Here is a 21,623-nt window from a genome sequence, read left to right as displayed (position 1 = left end):
CCAGCCTGGACTACCAAGTGAGTTCCAGGATAGCCTTCAAAGCCACAGAGAAACCCTGTCTCGAAAAACAAAAAAAACAAAAAAAAAAAAAGAAAGAAAACCTGTCCTGATTATCTATGAAGAGGAGAGGAGTAGGGGAGAGAATGTCTATGGTAACCTTTTTACTCTTTGGCCTCATATAAAGAGAATGTGATGTTTCTCTACTGAGAAACTTTGTCTGTAGACTAACTCCTGACTTTGATCCAATGTCATTCTAGTTGCTGTTGTTTCAAAAAGGATCTAGTCAGGGTTTATGTGGCAGCCTAGAGCATGCATGTCCTCCTGCATAGAGCTCACACCAAGGGGCCTGGGGCTTGTGTCAGTGAATTGTATCTCAAAACTTTATTGGCATTTGTGGGATTGAATCATCAAACATAAAACTCCCCAAGGCTGTTCTCTAGAAGATGGAACCTTACCATTACAGTGGGTGCATCGTATTGTTCCTGATTTGTAACCAAAGACTAGTCAAGTAGAGGCATTAACCGGAACAGTAGTCCTCTTAAGAATTATTCCCTTCCCCAGTGCCTGTTTTTTTGTTTTTTGTTTGCTTGTTTTTGTTTTAAAGATCCTCTCTTAACTATATAATCTTGCCCTTATATATCAGCATGTCGTACTTTGTCATTTAGGGATTTTTTTTTTTTAAACTCAAGTGCTTTACTTTGTTCTGTGTCAGATTTTATCATAATACCAGGTACCAGAAATAGAAGTACCAGAAAGCATTCTAATAGTGGTGGTAGCTATAACTCCAATAGCAATGCTAAGAACCCAAATTTTGTAAAACAGACAGACAAACAAAGGCAATGTTATGGGTTGTTTTTTTGGAAAATACAGAAGTTTTCTCAAACTTTTAGGAATGCATGGGGAGAATTTGTAGTATAGAGACAATCAGTTTTCTGAGACTTTTTTTTCCCCATAATGTTTACCTGGATTAAGGAATATTTATTTTTCCTGGCCAGATAGTATAATGCAAATATATTCTGTTTGTTTGAGTTTTGTAGTTATTTTGTTTGGAGTAAAATCTTTTCGTCTCGTTATTGCATCAGCAGTTGTTATACTAGCTTCCTCTTCAGCTGGAGAATTGACAACTGGAGAGGAAATACTAGAGATAGGTGAGCTTCTGGCATGGGGCTTAGGATTCCATTTATCCTATTGCAGAATATAGGCCCTCAGAAATTCTGTGAAGTGCACTCCAAAGACATGGTTTTGCTTTCAACTGAGATGACACTATAATTGATCAAATACATTCTTTTTAGGAATCATAAATTCTTACTGGAGTTTGAGGAGGTGTCATGTTCATTTGTCAACATGTCACTCCAGGGACACAGGTGCAGTGAATTTACAGGGAAGTGCCTCATGTTTCTCCCAAGCCACATAAATATGAAAGAGAATTGATTGAAAAACTGTGGCTTTGGATTACGTCTCAGATGGAGAGCAATTAAGATCTTTCCGTAGATGGCATTTTGCTGTGATTTTCAGGTTTCCTTGCAGCATAGGTGAAGATCAGGTGTGAGAGGACAGCAGAGAAAGTTTGGAGACTTGCAAATGTCTTCTCAGCAAGGAAAACTACAGCATTTCTTCTCTGGCAGAGAATATTCCACAGTTTAGTCAAGTGCACGATTAACTTTGACATTTGGAAATAGAACTTAATACAAAAATAAGCATGGTAGTTTTGCATGTTTAATTAAGATGTTTAGTTCTTGTCAAGACTGGTATCCCCCTCCCCTGTGAAGGGCAATATATTCTCAACTTCTGAAATTTCAGAGACCTGTACTTAACCTTTAATCGTCATTCCATTTACATGGAAATCTGATTAACAACTTTTAAAGTTCATGAGCTCCTGGTAGACGCAATTAAGACCTTTTGGGGTTTGTTATTAAGAGCTGGCATTTAAAGAAGACTAGGATCTGGCTACTGTTGCTGTCTTCTCTATAGCAGGATGTCTTAAGCAATTAGCAGAGAACATGAGGTACATGAATTGTAGTGTATTGCTTTTGCGTTAACATGGTTGGTATTTAAATAGTTTGCTATCTTTTCCTTCTCTCTGACTTGCTTTCTAGTATGAGCTTATTACAGAGTGGGAGATGGGTGCCAAGGCTAATTGGGTGGAGGTATGGCATTCTGCAGAAGTATGAGTGATGGGCACAGCCTTCTCCATGTAGTATTCTCAACTCCAGTGTACACGCATGCAGTCTCATATTGTGTAGGATCACATTCTTCTTCCTCCTTTATCAAATTCGTGACATTTCACCACTGGATAAATCATTGGAAAAGCAATGCAAGTCTATAACTATTTTCAAAACTCAAGTATCTCAGATATTGCCCTTGAATTACAGGAGGAACGATGGTTGATACAGGCACATGTAATATAATGTATAGACTGAGACATGTGGTGATGCATACAGGTTGGGAGGCAAGTAATTCAAAGTGGTCAGGGTTATATTGACTCCTGTGTTGTCTATGGAGCACAGTTTATTTTTACTCTCCTTAATAACAGAAATGGGCTCCCTTTGATTAACCATGCAATTAATAAGGTACTTTATATGTGTGGGGCACTGCTTTTCAGTATTTAGAGAAGATAGGCAAAATAATGAGTCCAGATATGAAAAGAAGCAAATTAGCAATATATTGCATATAACTACTGTTAAAGAATACTTGAAACTTCATATATTTTATGAAGTGTCTGAATGAAATAAAATTAAGCGAGAAAACAAATCTAAAATAATCAAAATTTACAGCAGAATTATCAGCTCTCCATTTTGGGATCGTGAAGTTTTCTGTATACTATACACTAATTTAAGCCATCAATGTAGCTCATTTGATTAACCCTTTAATTCATCATCTACTTTATTTTTAGCAGATAAATGAAATAATTTAGTTTGTGCTTTGAATAAACACACCTCTTTAGGAGAAATAGCATACAATTATAACAGACCTATTACAGACATAAAATTTTATATTCGAGGTCAAATCTTCTTAAAAATGCAAGTTACATGAAGTTCAGAAGTGAGTGATTTCATTTGGGCCATAAGTTCTAAAGAATTTAAAAAGAGTATTTGAGCTTTATGTGATATTGTGGTAATATAGGGCTTTAGGCAAATTTCCTTCTCATCAAGTTATATAAGCAGGTTAAGTGATGAATACTAGTTAAATATCTAGCTGTATATGGTTAAATGCCAGGTTTGGTAAAACATCTGTAGTGGGTGCTGGCAACCCTGGAAGAACATGAAGGTACAGAAGAGGTTTTGTGCACAAGGTGGGACCTGACTAATTCTTACAGGAGTAGAATGGTCTAGGCACCAGTAAGAAAGTCCTATTTGGACAGTAGGCATATATTGAGAGCAGGGGATTAGCAACCTGATTCTGGATGTGCCAATTGAGAGTTTCTTTGTATACTCCTTAAAGAAGGGAGTCCCTTTATTTATCTCTGTACCAAGGTGCTATATCCTTAGTGCCTTCAAACTTCATTACCTCCCAGTAGTAACAGCATTTCTCTCAAACCCCAATAGGACAATACTAACCATAGTTTCTAGCATTCTGTAGATACAAAATAAATGTTAATTGAATCTGGGCCTGTGCCTGTTATTTCTAAGATCTCCTTTTGAATGAATTATAAGCAATTTTTAATGTGTGTCAATAGTCACATGTTACAGATAACCAATATGAAAGACTTTTAGTAACTAAACTGCTAATTGAAAATGCTGGGTCTTGGGCACTTAATTGAATAAACTATCTCCAGAGAGCATTTTGGCTCTTTTCCAAGATGCATTAACTCTTTGGGGTCATTAGGGTAGCACTTATCGCACTGGAGCAGAAATTTAATAAATGGTGCTCCCATGATGTGAGTAAATTAATGTACCTGAGAAAGCCTGAAGTTTCACCATGGGTGCTGTAGCTGTACCCCAGGGAGCTCATCTGTGGATGTGGAACATCAGCGAGGAGCTGCCCTTTAGATTATATTACTTTCAATTTAGGTAACCTACTAGCAAGCAGCTACACTGGTCTTGATGCTATGTCAGGTAACAGAGTCACAAAGAAAAGCTTTGGTTTGAACTCAGAGGAAAGGCTAAAAGTGCCCATACAAACAAAACTAAACAAACAAAACACAGAAGAAAGAAAACAGCCCCTGTAGGAAAAAACTGTGGAGAAATTCCAGCTGCTGCTTAGGTTTTAACTGGAGTGAGATAGTTGAGTCCATAGTGAAGCTCGACAGTAATCGCCTGGAAGGCAGGAATCAGGACTTGTCTGTACAGTCCTTTTACTGAGATTTATTTCAGAGTATACATCTATACAACGTAAATACACACTCATAAAATATGAATAAGTGTGTACTTATATGCCTGAACTATGAGCTAGACAAACAAAAAACTTTTTAAAAATGCAATCTTCTTGAATATTTCATTTCATTACCATATGAATATGGAATACTTATTTCTACCACTCACCTAATGTTAGAAAAAAGACAGGCTAACCTTTTTTGGAAATATTTTCCATTTGGCTATGAGCCTATTGATGAGTATTACTCATCTGACCTACTCTCTAACATGCTATTCTTACATCTAATAACAGCTAGTTGTCATTGTACGATCAAGGAGAAGTTTTGTAAAAATATCACTGCACAAAGAACACTGAAAAGAAGATAGAGATAGTACCACCTCAAGAGGCCATACATACAGAAGGCATCTTCTCCTTGCATGTGGAGTTATATTAATTCTATGTCTAAAATTTCCATATTTACTTTTAGAAAACTGCGCACGTATAACTACAAACTTCTCATAGGCAGTATGCTAAATAAATAAGATTAAATGGTGACCGAGGAGTTCATTCAGAATATTACCAGTGTTTAAGCAATTTTTTTTCAATTTTATTTTTTTATTGAAATTTAAATTTAAATTAGAAACTTGGTTGCTTCCCATGTCAATCCCAGGTCCCTCTCCCTTTCCCTCCCCTCCTTCTACACCTTCTCACCAATCCCCTCAATACACTCTCCTTTACCCAGGGAGGGTGAGGCCCTCCATAAGGGTGTCCGTAGTCTGTCATTTCATCTAGGGCAGGGCCTAGAACCTCCCACAAGAGTCCAGGGTGAGAGTGCATCTCTCATTGTGGGATGGGCAGCCAAAGTCAATTTCTATGCCAGGGATAAATACTGTTCTACTATCCAAGGCCCCATAGATTGCCTAGGCCTCCTCACTGACACCTACATTCAGGGAGTCTTGATCAGTCCCATGCTGGATCTGTTTTCTTTTACATGCCAGCATCCAGTTACTCCAGCACCATTTGATGAAGATGCTTTCTTTTTGCATTGTATAGTTTTAGCTTCGTTGTCAAAGATGAGGTGTTCAAAGGTGTGCGGTTTGCTATCAGGGACTTTGATTTGATTCCATTGGTCTACCTGTCTACTTTTGTGCCAATACCAAGCTGTTTTCATATCTATAGCTCTATAATAGAGCTTGAAGTCAGGGATGGTGATGCCTCCGGAGGTTCCTTTATTGTACAGGGTTGCCTTGGCTATCCTGGGTCTTTTGTTTTTCCATATAAAGTTAAGGATTGTCCCTTAGAGGTCAGTGAAAAATTGTGCTGGTATTTTGATAGGGATTGTGTTGAATCTGTAGATTGCTTTTTGTGAGGTTGCCATTTTTACTATGTTGATCCTACCTATCCAAGAGCATGGGAGATCTTTCCATTTTCTGGTATCTTCTTTAATTTCTCTTTTTTAAGGACTCAAAGTTCTTGTTATACAGGTCTTTCACTTGTTTGGCTAGAGTTACCCCAAAATATTTTATGGTGTTTGTGGCTATTGTAAATGATAATGTTTCTCTGATTTATTTCTTGTCCCCTTTATTGTCTATATACAGTAGAACTATTGAATTTTTTGAGTTAATTTTGTATACTGTCACTTTGCTAAAGGTGTTTATCAGCTGTAGGAGTTTCCTGGTATAATTCTTTGGGTCGCTTAAGTAGACTATCATATCGTCTGCAAATAGTGAAAGGTTGACTTCTTCCTTTCCAATTCGTATCCCCTTGATCTCCTTTTGTTGTCTTACTGCTCTAGCTAGAACTTCAAGTACAACATTGAAGAGATATAGAGAGAGTGGACAGCCTTGTATGGTTCCTGATTTTAGAGGAATCTCCTTTACTTTCTCTCCGTTTGTCTTGATGCTGGTTGTTGGTTTGCTGTATATAGCTTTTATTATGTTTAGGTATGTTTCTGTTATCCCTGATCTCTCCAACACCTTTATCATGAAGAGGTGTTAGATTTTGTCAAAGGCTTTTTCAGCATCTAGTGAGATGAGTATGTAGTTTTTCTTCTTCAGATTGTTTATATGTTTACATTGATGGATTTTAGTATGTCGAGCCATCCTTGCATCCCTGGGATGAAGCCTACTTGATCATGTTATATGATTTTTCTGATGTGTTCCTGGATTTGCTTTGCCAGTATTTTATTGAGTATTTTTGCATCAATGTTCATGAGGGAGATTGGTCTGTAATTCCCTATCTTCGTTGTGTCTTTGTGTGGTTTGGCTAGTAATGTAATTGTAGCCTCGTAAATAGAATTTGGCAGTGTTCCTTCTGCTTCTATTATGTGGAACAATTTGAAAGTATTGGTATTAGCTCTTCCTTGAACTTTTTGTAGAATTCTGCACTGAAACCATCTGGCCCTGGGCTTTTCTTGGTTGGAAGAGTTTTTATGGATGCTTCTATTGCTTTATGGAATATAGATCTGTTTAAATTGTTTATGTCTTCTTGATTTAATTTTGGATGTGATATATATCCAGAAAATCATCCATTTCCCTTAGACTTTCCAATTTAGTGAGTATAGATTTTCAAAGTATGACCTGATGATTCTTTGGATTTCCCCAGTGTCTGTTGTTATGTCCCCTTTTTCATTTCTGATTTTGTTAATTAGCATGTTCTCTCTCTGTCTTTTAGTTAGGTTTGATAAAGGTTTGTCTATCTTGTTGATTTTCTCAAAGAACCAACTCTTTGTTTCATTGATTCTTTGTATTGTTTTCTTTGTTTCTACTTTATTGATTTCACCTCTCAATTTGATTATTTCCTGGTGTGTGCTTCTCCTGGGTGAGTTTGCTTCTTTTTTTTTTTTTTTTTCTAGAGCTTTTAGGTGTTCTGTTAATTCTCTAGTGTGGCAATTTTCCAGTTTCTTCATGTGGGCATTCACCCAATTGGGTTTATCAGACATCTATAGAACATTCCACCGAAACACAAAAGAATATACCTTCTTCTCAGCACCACACAGAACCTTCTCTATAAGCGAACACATGCTTGGCCATAAAGCAAACCTCAACAGATAAAAAAAAATTGGAATAACCCCCTGTATCCTGTCAGACCACCACAGCTTAAAATTAGAATTAAACGTCAACACAAATTGCAGAAAACTCACAAACTCATGTAAATTGAACAATGCTCAATTGCATCATTCCTGGGTAAAGGAAGAAATAAAGAAAGAAATAAAAGACTTCCTAGCATTCAATGAAAATGAAAGCACAACATACCCAAACCTTTGGGATACTTTGAAAGCAGTTCTAAGAGGAAAACTGTAGCCCACTTTTTAATTGAATTCTTTGGTGTTTTGGAGACTTGCTTCTTGAGTTCTTTGTAAATTCTGGCGATCTGCCCTCTGTCAGATGTATGGTTAGTGAATATCTTTTCCCATTCTGTGGGCTGCCTTTTTGTCTTGTTGACTGTGACCTTTGCCTTATAGAAGCTTCTAGGTTTCAGGAGGTCCCGTGTATTAATTGTTTACCTCAGTGTCTATGCTACTGGTGTTATGTTCAGGAAGTGGTCTCTTGTACCAATTTGTTCAAGGGCACTGCCCACTTTCTCTTCTAAGAGGTTCAGAGTGGCTGGATTTATGTTGAGGTCTTCGATCCATTTGGACTTAAGTTTTGTTCCTGACGATAGACATGGATCTATCTGCATTCTTCCTCATCCTTAGGTATGTTTTTAGTATGCAGCAGAAAGATGGATTCTGTTTTCAAATCCATTCTTTTAGCCTGTGTCTTTTTATGGGTGAGTTAAGACCATTAATATTGAGGGATATTGCACTCGGGAGGCAGAGACAGGCGGATCTCTGTGAGTTCGAGGCCAGGCTGGACCAACAGCCTCCAAAACAATACAGAGAAACCCTGTCTCGTAAAACCAAAAAAAAAAAAAACAAAAAATATTGAGGGATATTAATGACCATTGATTGCTCATTCTTCTTTAATTTGGAATGGTTGTTGTTAATGGAATTATGTATGGATTTCCACCTTTTTTTTGTTTGTTTTTTTTGGCTGTTGGTAAGGTGGGATTATCTATTGCCAATGTTTTTCTAGTTGTAGTTAACTTCCTTGGGTTGGAGTTTAACTTCTAGAACTTTCTGTAGCGCTGGGTTTGTGGATATGTGTTATTGGAATCTAGTTTTGTCATGGAATATTTTGTTTTCTCCATCTGAAGTGCTTGAAAGCTTTTCTGGGTATAGTAGTCTGGGCTGGCATCTATGGTCTCTCAGTGTTGGTAGAATATCTATCCAGGACTTACTGGCTTTCAGAGTTTTCATGGAGAAGTCAGGTTTAATTCTGATAGGTTTACCTCATATTTTACTTGACTTTTTTCCTTAGCTGCTCTTAATATTTTTTTTATTCTGTATATTTGCGGTCTTGATTATTATGTGGTGAGGGGACTTTTTTTTTTGTTTATGTGGTCCACTCAATTTGGTGTTCTGTAAGCCTCTTGTACCTTCATTGTCATGTGTTTCTTTAGATTTCGAAAGTTTTCTTCTATGATTTTGGTGAATATATTTTCTGCCTCTGTGAGGTGGTTTCTTCACCTGTTATTCTTAGGTTTGGTCTTTTCATGGTATCCCATATTTCCTGGATATTTTGTGTTAGGGATTTGTTGAACTTAAGATTTTCTCTGGTTGATGAATCAATTTCTCCTAGTGTATCTTTAACACCTGAGATTCTCTCTTCCATCTCTTGTATTCTGTTGGTTATGCTTGCATCTGTATACCTGACCATTTGCCCATCTTTTCTATTTCCCTCATTCCTTCAGATTGCGTTTTTTTTTTTATTGTCTCTATTTCAGTTTTCAGCCCTTGCACTGTTTGAATTGTTTATTGAAATTTTTGCTTTGTCTTTTTGTCTATTTGTTGCATTTTTGGAGTTTTTTTAGCATGTCTTTTCTTCCATGTATAGCATTTTTTGGTTTTTTGGTTTGTTTTTTCTTCCATTTCTTGAATTTTTTGGTTTGCTTTTTCTTCTGTTTCTTGAAATTTTTTGGTTTGTTTTTTCTTTTTTCTTTTTTTTTTGTATTTTTTGGTTTGCTTTGTGTTCTATTCCTTGCATTTATTTGGTTAGTTTTTTTCTTCCATTTCTTTGAGGGATTTTCCCAATTTCTCTTTGAGGGCCTCTATCATTTTCATGAAGGTGTTTTTAAGGTCATTCTCTTCTGCTTCATTTGCATTGGAATGTTGGAGTCTTGATGGTGTAGAGTCTCTAGAATCTGTTGGTGTCATATGTGTTTTTCTGTTGCTGAGTGTTTTTTTTTTTTTATTTATCTCATTCCCATCCCTTCTTCTAGTGGATGCAGAAAGTTCCTCTTCCTGGCCTGGAATTTAAGGGACCAGAGTTCCATTTTGGTGGGTGTACGCAAGTCCAATACTCTGGTAGTTCTCCTCTTTGTGGTCCTAGTCCTGGTCCTGTGGGTGGAGAAGAAGGCCAGGAATCTGGGGTGTGTAGACTCAGTGGCCATCTCCAGGCACTGGCACCTGGGCCCAGAAACAGACCCGAATTGCCTGGTCCTGTGGGATTTCTAGCCAACACTGCAGCCATTGCTGATAGTACAATGGCAGAATTACTTACCTTAATTTTACTCTCTATTTTCTTTACAACTGTATATATCTTTGCTTTGTCAAGAGAGTCACTCATCATTCCCAGACCTCAAAAAATATAATGAATCATGGTATTATTTGAAGATATATAGATATATAGATTTCAGTGTTCTTTCGTACTGTGTCTTTGCTTTTGCTCTCTTTAGTTTCACACATTAAAGCCTTATAATTACATGTAAAACACCTACAAATGTTGGCTTTGTGTTTGAAGTCTACATGAAGTGAAAAATTATTATTGCTATTTAAGAGTACAAAGGATATTATTATCCAAATAGGTAGGAATCTGGAGCCTCAATAATGTGGTATTATCTTGTATTGATTTTCTTGGAATGTTTTTTTTTTATCATTTTTTATTTTAATTTTAAATAGCTTGTTTTACATGTCAATCCCAGTTCCCTCTCCCTCCCCTCCTCCCGCACTCCCCTTCCCCCCTCCCTCCCACTCTATTGCCAAATCCTTCCACATAGGGGATATCTAGAGTCTGTCATTTTACTCTTGGTAGGGTCAAGGCACTCCCCTAAGAGTCCAGGCTGAGAGAGCATCTCTCTTTGTGCTATAGGCACATGAAGACAGTTTGTATACCAGGGATAGACACTGATCCACAGCTCAGGGCCCCATAGGTTGCCCAGGCCTTCTCACTGACACTCACATTTGGGGGGTCCAGATCAGTCCTATGCTGGCCTCCCCACTGTCGGTCTGGGGTCCAAGAGCACTCCCCTGTTCAGATCAGCTGTCTCTGCTGGTTTTGCCAGCCCATTCTTTGCCAATTTGCTCATCACTCCTCTCTCTCTGTCACTGGGTTCCTTGGGTTCGGTTCAGTGATTAGTTGTGTGTTTGCCTCTGCTTCCATCAGTCACAGGATGAAGGCTCCCGGATGGTTATAGACATCAAGTTCATTATCAGGAATGGGCATTCGAGGTGGTCCCTCCACTATTGCTTAGCTTGCCAATTGATGTTATACCTTTGGATCACTCGAGGTCACTCTGGTGCCTGATCTGTCTTCGATCCTATGATTCCCTCTTCCCCCTATCCTACCCCCACCCCCTCAACTTCCTGTCCCCCCATGACCAACTCCCTTCCTCTTTACCCCCTCTATTCTTCCCGGGTCCCACTCCCCCCCCCCACCCCTCGCCGTGTTCCCCATCCATTCAGAGGATCTTGTCTCCATCCTCTTCTCTTGGGTACTATGCATATATGCATATCTTTTAGGTTCTTTCCTGTTTCCCAGACTCTCTATGTGTGGAAGTGCAGACTGGCACTATCCTGATCCATATCTAAAATCCATATATGAGTGAGTACATACCATGTTTGTCTTTTTGCGACTGGGTTACCTCACTCAGGATGGTTTCTTCCAGTGCTATCCATTTCCCTGCGAATTTCAAGATTCCATTGTTTTTTCTGCTGAGTAATACTCCATTGTGTAAATGTACCACATTTTCTCTATCCATTCTTCAGTTGAGGGGCATCTAGGTTGCTTCCAGGTTCTGGCTATTACAAACAATGCTGCTATGAACATAGTGGAGCAGATGCCCTTGTTGTATGAACCTGCCTCATTTGGATAAATGCCTAAGAGTGGAATTGCTGGGTCTAGTGGTAAATTAATTCCCATTTTCCTGAGGAATCTCCATACTGATTTCCAAAGAGGCTGTATGAGTCGGCATTCCCACCAGCAGTGGAGGAGTGTTCCTCTCTCTCCACATCCTCTCCAGCATAAATTGTCTTCAGTGTTTTTGATTCTAGCCATTCTGACAGGAGTAAGATGGTATCTCAGAGTTGTTTTGATTTGCATTTCCCTGATGGCTAAGGATGTTGAGCACTTTCTTAAGTGTCTCTTGGCCATTTTAGCCTCCTCTACTGAGAATTCTCTATTTAGCTCTGTACCCCACCTTTCAAGTGGATCCTTTGGTGTTTTGGAGACTTGTTTCTTGAGTTCTTTGTAAATTTTGGAGATTAGCCCTCTGTCAGATGTAGGGTTAGTGAATATCTTTTCCCATTCTGTGGCCTGCCTTTTTGTCTTTTTGACTGTGTCCTTTGCCTTACAGAAGCTTTTTAGTTTCAGGAGGTCCCATTTGTTAATTGTCGATCTCAGTGCCTGTGCCACTGGTGTTATGTTTAGGAAGTGGTCTCCTGTACCAACTCGTTGAAGAGGAATGTTATAAGATCTTATATGTTCTGATATCATATGACTCTTATAAAATGGAAATTTGAACTTATGGGTATGTACTTAAAGTACGTATATGCAATTTAGAATATACTATTCATTGCCTACCAAGATATAGAATTATCACGGCATTTTATAGTTTTATAATTTTATTTTATTTTGTGATGCTTGGGATTGATCACACTCTGCCAGTGCACTGTACTCCATGCTACTAGTTATATTTTTCTTCTATGCTTCTTATGCATATGTGAAGATTTTAAATTAAAAGTCTTCACTTAACCTAATTCAGTCATATTTCAAGTAGTTTATGAATAAGGGCTTTAATAGTTGTTCTTTTTTGAGACATTAAAAAATTTACCTTTTCAAATTTATTTTTCAGAAGAAAATGTTACTTGATTTAAAAGCAATCTAGTTTTTAGCTAGTTCTCATGCTCAATATTTACATGTATATGCGCATTTGAATATACGTATACATATATGCACATATATACATACATAAATGTGATTGGAAACACAGTCAAACACAGTGGAGCAAACTAATGCCACAGCCATTAGCCTGTGGTTCAGGTCTTGCCTGTCCCTTTTGAGTTTTATTTGTCTTACAGATTTGTGTAGTGAGCATTGATTAGTACTCTGTGGATTCTTTCTGCTTTGGATACTGTCTTCAACTCATAGTACATATGAGTCTATGTATTAACGGTTTTTTAATACCTAAATTTAACATATAAATAGTTATGTTTGTTTCATGGCTCAATAATAGAAATACAGAAATATCATGCTTTAAGAACCATATAAACTAATGACGAACAGTATTAGGAAATTTTTGGTGACTGCTTTCTTAACAATGTGCAAAATGGTGCTTTTGGGGTTCGGAAAAGGGAGCAGCTGCCTGAGAGTGGTAGAAGAAAACACAATGGCTTTACTCTTGTTTAGTAGAGCCAGGGTGATATAGACCAGGATTCCAGAAATGACAAGGCACATACATATCCAGGGAAGAATTGAAGTATGTCGACCCGATTGCATATTGGGTTTACATTGCTCCGAGGGTGAATAAAGTACAATTCAGTGGATATATATTTTGAAGCCTGATTGTTGGATGATCTGTCAGTTATGTTTGGAAGTACTGGAATAGTAACAGAAGCAGAGAATTGCATGAGGTAAACTATATGGATCTGTTAAGCTGTCAGAGGGGACAGTATAGGGTATACAAATAAAGAGGTAAGACAGACTCATTCATAGACGAAAGCATTTGAGACTGTCAAAAGACAGTTCTTTGAGGCAGAATTTGTGTTTTTGATGTGTCTATCCATTGGGACTGGGCACCGTTAATTCTCTTGTTCCCTACATTTTGATCAATTATGGCTTTCTCTAATGATCCCCATTTGTTTCAAGGAGAAATTTCCATGATGAGACATTAGAACTATACTTATTTGTCGGGAAAAGTGATAAATATTTATAATGTAGTTAGGGATTTTGCTGGTTAGTAAAGTAGTGGTTGTAGGTTTTCATCTGATATTCATGACTTTACTAGCTCTGGGTAGTTGGCTAGGTCTCATTACCAGTGCCAAGATCCCTCCCTCCCTCCCTCCCTCCCTCCTTCCCTCCCTCCCTCCCTCCCTCCCTCCCTCCCTCCCTCCCTCCCTCCCTCCCTCCCTCCCTCCCTCCCTCCCTCCCTCCCTCCCCCTCCCTTCCTGTATATACATATTTATATGTATACCCATACATATATACACACAGCTAATATATTGATTGATTGAAGAGGTTATGTTTTTATATCCAGGAATATATAGATCACTATATCATATTAAAATTCATATAGAAAACAAGGGAGTACCTAGAAGATGTTGGAGTAATGTGGACCATGGGATGGGGGTCCAGTACCCCTCCCTCCGATCTACTCCAGAGTAATAAATAGAAAGCCTCAGAGTAATGGGAAAGATTCTTATCTGAGGGTTACTAGACCTTTCTATATGAGGGGAAAAATAAACAAGCACACACTTTCCACTGGTAATCTAAGAAAAAAGACACAAGCATACCTGGGGAAATGACCTTATGTATGTGTCTCTAGGGGCAACCAGACTGCTCTGAATTTGCTGTGAAGACTAAGCTTAGCTTGGATGAGAGACTGTTTTTGTGACTGAGAATTATTTCTATTCATCAAAATTATGCAGTCTAAGTATCATCTTCTGGGTTATCCACAGTTATACTTGTGCCCAACATGTATAACATACACAAGCAAAGAAGCCCACAGCTGTTCTTAGTAGAGAGTAAGTAAAGGCACTCAACAATGTTATGGACAGGAACAACAAGTCACTCATTGTCAGTAACCCTACCTGCTTTGTTAAGTAGGGCTTCCCCAAATGTTTGGTGACTCGGCTTTGCCAAGTGGCTCCCCAACAGTGTCTAGTCGGTAGACTTACTAAAAATTAGTTGTCACTGCTGTACATTCCTACAGCCCTCTTCAGTGGACGGAGGAAATAGAGGATGAAAATGGTTTAATTACATTTTAATTAAAAATTATTAAAGCAGCCCTGCATTAAGCCCAGAGGCAACTGATGGGAAAAAGTCTGTAATAATAAAAAGGTAATTTTAGGAATAGCTGTTTGTATTTGCAAATGATTTAAGTTTTAGCAAAGTTGATTTTGTCAGTGAAATATGACTGTAATAATGATGTCAAACATACACTCATACACATGAGAATTTGTGAGAGACATCAGTAGGAAACCATATCATCGCAAAGGAAACAATAGATGTGTAGCCTACTTTTAAAACTTTGGAACTTAAAGGCAGAAAAGTATTAAAGATTACAGATATCACATAATGACCAAAGATAAATTTTGTTGAGAAGATGGAAGAAGGATCTCTTTGTAGACAGAGATAAACTAGGGGAGAGAAATAGCCCAACGAGCAGTGCTGCAAGGCAATAATTCAGGGATGTTACTGATGTGGAGAAAGAACACTGGGCTTGGGGAATGCCTGTGACTTATGCCTCCTTGGGCAGGGATTTATCATGCATGCCAGCTTTTGAATCCTGGGACATTAAGGGCCTTACAAGAGTTAGTTGGTTTAGTGTAGTTTTGTTTTAGCAGGAGCCATTTTCTATTACATTGGTATTAAGGCCAAATCCTGATTGACATAGTGAGTTGGTAAAAACCTTCCAATGCTTGCGTCACTTTAAATTATTTTTGAGTTTTCTAGCTTTCTTTTGATCACAGATAGCTGAATATCTTACTAGCTGCTATCATAATCTACAGCTTGATCAAGTTCCTAATTGGAGTGGTTCATAGAGACTCAATTCAGTGTCTTCCTGATGAGGATAGTTGAGTGATGTTTATTAGAGGTGATTTTTGTTACTATATTATTTTATGGACTTGCTGGATAAACAATCTAGTGGTCTCATAATTGAAGCGTTTTCCCATTTTGCTAGAATATTTTATGGTCTTCCTGTACAATTTTTATCATACAGAAGCTATTGCTACCTGTAGGACTGTTCTTAAAATGAGCTTGAATGTTTAGAACTGTGGAGCATCCTAGTCCTAAACACAGGATTTGGAGTCACTCAAATCAGGTTGAAATTGGAACATTTGAAATTTTACTTCTTCAAGTACAAAATAGAAATTCAGACCTCAGAGATTTGAGACTTAAAAGAATGCTAATGTTTAAAAAGTGGTGTTGTACGCCTTTAATCCCTGGGCTTGGGAGGCAGAGACAGGTGGATCTCTGTGTGTTCGAGACCAGCCTGTTCTACACAGCTATGCAGAGAAACCCTGTATGGAAAAACCAAAACCAAACCAAACCAAACCAAAACCAACCAACCAACCAAACAAACAAAACACCTCAAAACACAAATTTTCTGATATTTAAGTGCTGAGTAGTATGTGTTCATTTGTTTATGGAAAAGGCTTAATCACTTTCAATCTTACTAAATAACACTCCTAGGCTTCCAAAAGGTTTTTTTTGATGATGATATTTAAAAATAGAGTTTAATGGTCAGATGTGACCTTGATTCTCAGAAAAAACAATTTCTGGACTCATGGGTAGTTTTTCTATGCAAGAAATGAGAAATGAGTTTAACTGCTTTTGCTTTATTAGATATTCTTATAAACTATTGTGCTTTCTGTTCCAAATTTCTTTTCCTTCCTTCCTTCCTTCCTTCCTTCCTTCCTTCCTTCCTTCCTTCCTTCCTTCCTTCCTTCCTTCCTCCCTCCCTCCCTCCCTCCCTCCCTCCCTCCCTCCCTCCTTCTCACCCTCCCTCCTTCTCACCCTCCCTCCCTCCCTCCCTCCCTCCCTCCCTCCCTCCCTCCCTCCCTCCCTCCCTCCCTCCCTCCCTCCCTCCCTCCCTCCCTCCCTCCCTCCCTCCCTCCCTCCCTCCCTCCCTCCCTCCCTCCCTCCCTCCCTCCCTCCCTCCCTCCCTCCCTCCCTTCCTTCCCTTTCTTTGAGGCAGGGTTTCTCTGTGTAACAGTCCTGACTGTCCTGGAACTAGCTTTGTAGACTAGGTTGATCTCGAACTCACAGAGATCTACCTGTCCCAAGTGCTGGGATAAAAGGCATGTCCCATCACTCCCTGGCTAACAAATTTTTAGTTTGAGTGTGTTTAGAATTCAGTTAACCATAGTTGATCTATCATAGGCTCCAATCTTTGTGTTGCTCTTTTCCTCTTTTGAAGATGAATAGCGGTTCTAGTAAGTCTTTGCAGGTTGGGAGCGTCTCACTTCCTAGCCCCGCTTTACAGGCCTTCCTCGATAGATTTGCTGGCATGCTTGTCTACAGTGCTGGCAGAGTGAAGCGTCACAGCGTGGACTCTGGCATTAGTCCACCAGGGACTATTGTGCAGCTCGTGAATTTCTCTGAACCTCACAACCTAATACATCTAAATACATTAGTACCTTATCTAGAGCACAGTAAGGCCTCAGTAAATATGAAGCCATTGCTGCTTATGCTGCTGTACTTTGGAATAATGCTGAGTAAAGAGTAACCTTGACTAATTCACTCAGCATACTACCTGGCATGTTGCAGTGCACACAGCGTCCTGTTCCTTGTGAATTGCTAACAAATATATGCTGTTTTAGCGGTAATAAAGCCTTCCTTATGTCTCTGACTAGATGAGTGAACGTCTAGGTTAATATATTGTGGGATGGGCTTTTAGAGTTTTTTTTGTACAATAGCACATGTGTAAATTCAGCTGTTCATCTAATTGTACAGATGCTGTTGACTGAGTACTTGGACATGAAAAACACACGAACTGCATCAGAACCATCAGCTCAACTAAGCTATGCCAGCACCGGACGGGAGTTTGCAGCATTTTTTGCCAAGAAGAAACCACAGAGGCCAAAGAATTCTCTTTTCAAGTAAGTATCAGGGTATGAGAGAGATAGGATAGCAAACTGTCAAGAGTCAGCTTCTACTTCCTCCACAGCCACACACTTTCTAGCGGAAGCTCCTTGGAGCAGTTCGTAGGTAATGTACAGACATCCTGTTCGTCTCCTGTTGCCTTCTGTAAGGTGGAGTGGCTGTGTTGGAATGCCTATTGGACTACATAACTCTGAGTATATATTTTAAGCTTGCTTCTGGAGAGTTTTTTTTTTGTTTTTTTGTTTTTTTTTTACAAAATTAAGGAAAATGAAAATTCCCAGGTGTTTCTGGAGAAGTTTATAGGAAATGAAATATGTCATCCCTGAAAAATCCCAAGTGCCAGGAAATATTCGTTGTTAGTAGAGTTATGCAGCTCTTCCTAGTTAAGTAGTATTGGGCCTTATGTGGTTTGATCCTTAATAAAGAAGTCACCCACAAGTCTTAACTTTTTCTCAGTTACCATGTTAGTGAGCTCTCCCGGGCGCATGTGTTTCTTGGGACCAACACTTAGCACGTATAAGTTAGGAGTGATGTTAATAATGCTAATGACTGGTGCTGGTGGAATGTTTTATATGTACAGATGGTACACACTAAGTGAGCTTGTCAGATGGGTCCATCTGAGCAGTTAAATTTGATAGTAACAAAATTCCAGCAACTGTAGCCACAATGCGGAGTCTTTGTTCCTTACTTAGTGCTATAAAATAAAAAGTTCTCACAAACAAGAACTATTATATGAGAGAAATTAAGTAAATTATGTGAAGTAATAGCTAGCAAGTGGTAGTGAGGATACAAACAAGGAGTCTCTCTCTATCCAGTTCTTGTTGAAAATAAAGAGCCTTAACTGAGAAATCACAGTAGACTGTAGAGGCAGTGGTTTCTTCCCCATCCCACAGAGATAGATACTTGGATAAGGACATTAGAAACAACACTTGCAAGGGCCAGTGTGCTTGTGCCCTGAGCTTACCCATATCCATCTCTTGTTCTCATCCCTGAATTTGAATGATAATCTTCATAAACCATCACAGCATTTTATTTAAAAAAGGAAAATAAAAGAAACAAGCGTATTGTATACATTTTATTAATATAATGTTTTACTTAGTTTTTAAACTTTTGAAATTTGCTTAATCGTTGAATTTGAATATAAATTATGAATACAACTTTAAAAGCCATAAAACATAGATGTGCATTATAAGTGTGTGTGTATGTGTGTGTGTATGTGTGTTTATGTGTGTGTGTTTGTGTGTGTGTGTGTGTGTGTATGCACACTCTCCCCAAGCTTAAGTCATTTCAGTGCCCTTCTCTCTTTTCAGCCTTGCACTCCTGTTTTGGGTGCATATTACTTTAGTTTTCGTTTTCTTATGCTGCTCCATGTGCTTCTTTCTCCTTCCCTCCCTAGTCCTCCCTGCTTTGATAGCTACATTTACCCTTTACGCTATATGCTTTTTCTTTTTTGTGATAAACACTTAATACCAAAAGCAAATTTTGAAGGAAGGGGCTTATTTGACTTCAATTCCACATTAGTTCATTATTGAGGAAGTTAGGGCAGAAAATGAGGCAGGAACTATGAAGAGCAGGATATCACTGCTTACTGATTTGTTCTCTCTTTCTGGGTTTCTTACCCAACTTTTAATACAGTGCAAGCCTACTTTGCTAGGCATGGTAACATCCACAGTGGGCTGGGCCCTCCTACACCAATTAGAATTCAAGAAAATGCGTGAAGGCCCATATATGATCAAGGCTTTTCTTCATAAACATTCTCTTACCCCTGGTTTTTGTCTTATTGACAATAAAAGTTAACAAGTATACCATTCTGTGCTTATTGCCGAAGGCAGGCTTCAGGGTTTTAAGATGTCATACTGTCAACCAACTTTCACTGTCTTCAGCCTCAGACCATTCAAACACATTCAATCTTTTAACATTGGTTAAATTGTGGTATAGGGGTGGAGGGGTGGGAGTGGGTGGGTGGAAAAGCTCCTAATTGTTAGAAATGAAAAAAAGTTAATTTAAATAATTGTTATACATTTATTATTATTGATTAGTAATAAAACTCATCCTTGTTCCAGAACTGGACAGTTATACAGATCTGTTCACTTTTAGCATGCTTCCTCCATTAATTAGCCATGCAGGCCCAAGTAGGTCTCATTTCTGAGCATGCCTCAGTGCCTTTGGCTATAAAATAAGGAGGTGAGACTGAAGAATCTCTGAAGCCTCTTTTAGTATAGAATTGTCTCAATCTGTGACTTGTTACAAGCATAAAGAGAATTCATGAATAGCAAGTCTATCAAGTCATAAAAGACTCAGATTGTGGAGAGCTGTAATCTGTTTCTAGAGAATCTGTGAAGGACTTTATTACCCTCTTTAATTGCCCTTCGCCAAGGTTAATTGTGTTTAAGTTCTCTCTTATTGTACATCATGTGTTTCTTCTTTGCTTGAGAGTTTGTTTTTTCCTCTGCCATCTCTGATCAATAGCTGTCAGCATGCCTTGCGGAGGTCATTGGCTTCTCTTCTGCACTTGACGGGCAGGTGGCACTTTTGAAGTACTGTACACTTTGCCTTCCTTCCGGCCTCTTGTGCCTCTTAGTTCCTGGTAGGGTGCAGAGAGCAGATGAAGTAACTGAAGTATTTCCTTCACAGGCTGATGCTCGTCTTGGTATTCATCTTCCTTGTAAGGACTGGATAAAAGAGACATCCTTAGGAAAATGATCTCCTTTCTTGTCGCCAGTCACTGAGCCTGTGGACTCTGTTGCTCTCTCTCTATGTTGTTGACCCTTTAGTGGCTAAATCCTTAGAAGGATTCTTTCTTTTGTCAGCTTCTTATCCTGACTTTGAAAGTCTCAGATTTAAAATGGAATCTTTTACTCATCAAAGGATTTGTTATTTCAAATAGTCATAATTTTACCTCATTTTATTCTTACCTGTAAGCTATTCCTTATGAATAATTTGTTTTGTGTTCCTTGTTTTAGCTTTTAGAGAACCATTCTTTACAAGGTTGTTTACTATCTTTCTGACCTTTAAATAATTCCTGGAAAATATTTTAGGTGGTGCTAAGTGGCAGACCAAAAAACTAGCAACCATTTGGAAACAGTCTTTTTCGGATATTTAGAGAGAGACCAACAATGGTTTGCCTTTTTTTTTCCATTTTTATATTTACTTATATATCAACTCCAGTTTCCCTTCCTTCAACTCCTCCCACTTCATCCCCCTGCCTCTGCACCCCTCAATCCACTCCTCCTCTGTTTCTGCTTAGATGGGGTAAGGCCTGCCGTAGGATCAAGAAGGCAGGGAACATGAAATACCTTGCTTTTTTGATGTCACTGTTCATTTGTAGAATCTCCCATGGGCTAGTCTTTTAACTCAAAACTTCAGGAAGAGAAATGCTCTGAATTGCCAGTATGTCTGCTGAGGCAGCCAGTATTCAATGATAGGTTTTGATTTGGGTAATAGCATAATTAGAATGACTTTGCAGGGTATACTTGTTGCTGTATATGTAAGCATCCTGGCAAAAAGATGACAAGAATTGCGGTAATGATAATCTGAAAGTAAGCCACTTCGAAGGTAGGTCAGGATTATTCTATGTGACATGTACAATGAGAACAAGGTTCAAATACTACTGTAGAGGAACAGTAGCAGGGATATTGCTAATAAACCATGGATTCGGTAGCTGTGTCTGGCTTTTTTGTGTTATCCAAAAAAGCCATAATTATAATTGTTATACACCAGGAAATGTTATACATACCAGAATGCAATAGAATAGAATATTTGGGGAATAGATATTTAGATGCCATTCATGTGGCTTAACCATGTGCTACTGTGTATTGCATTATAGGTTTGAGTCATCCTCCCATGCTATCAGCATGAGTGCCTATCTTCGAGAACAGAGAAGGGAACTCTATAGTCGGAGTGGAGAACTTCAAGGTAGGTGATTGGACTTCTCTACAAAAGTCAGTTTTCTGGAGGACAATCCTCAATGTGTGTAGCATGTGAATTTGTTTCCTACACTCACAAATTTGTTCTTAGGTAATCCTGTAACAATATTATTCCCCAACACTTGCTGTCAAGCTTCTAAAACTAATACTGTGCCTACAAAGAATGTATTGCCACTGAGGTAGGAATTCTAAACAGGTGAGATGAAGTTTACTTGAGGCCAGTCACAGTTAAGGAGGATGCTAGTCTTTTATGGTGGCC

The 21,623-nt window shown here is 38.6% G+C and overlaps 1 protein-coding gene across 4 annotated transcripts in view; it reads left to right on the top strand.

Moving 5' to 3' along the window:
* Positions 1-21,623, top strand: part of Exoc4 (exocyst complex component 4) — a 695,598-nt gene that overhangs the window by 166,545 nt on the left and 507,430 nt on the right. For all 4 annotated transcript variants that reach the window (XM_040728511.1, XM_040728513.1, XM_040728515.1 and 1 more), the window contains exons 8-9: positions 17,289-17,434; positions 21,265-21,353. In XM_040728511.1, coding sequence (XP_040584445.1) covers positions 17,289-17,434; positions 21,265-21,353 — 235 coding nt within the window. The remainder of the gene's footprint in view (positions 1-17,288; positions 17,435-21,264; positions 21,354-21,623) is intronic.

This window comes from Mesocricetus auratus, unplaced genomic scaffold (genome assembly GCF_017639785.1).
Source record: "Mesocricetus auratus isolate SY011 unplaced genomic scaffold, BCM_Maur_2.0 Super-Scaffold_100019, whole genome shotgun sequence".
NCBI classification, from domain to species: Eukaryota; Metazoa; Chordata; class Mammalia; order Rodentia; family Cricetidae; genus Mesocricetus; species Mesocricetus auratus.
This window is presented reverse-complemented; position numbering and strand designations above follow the sequence as displayed.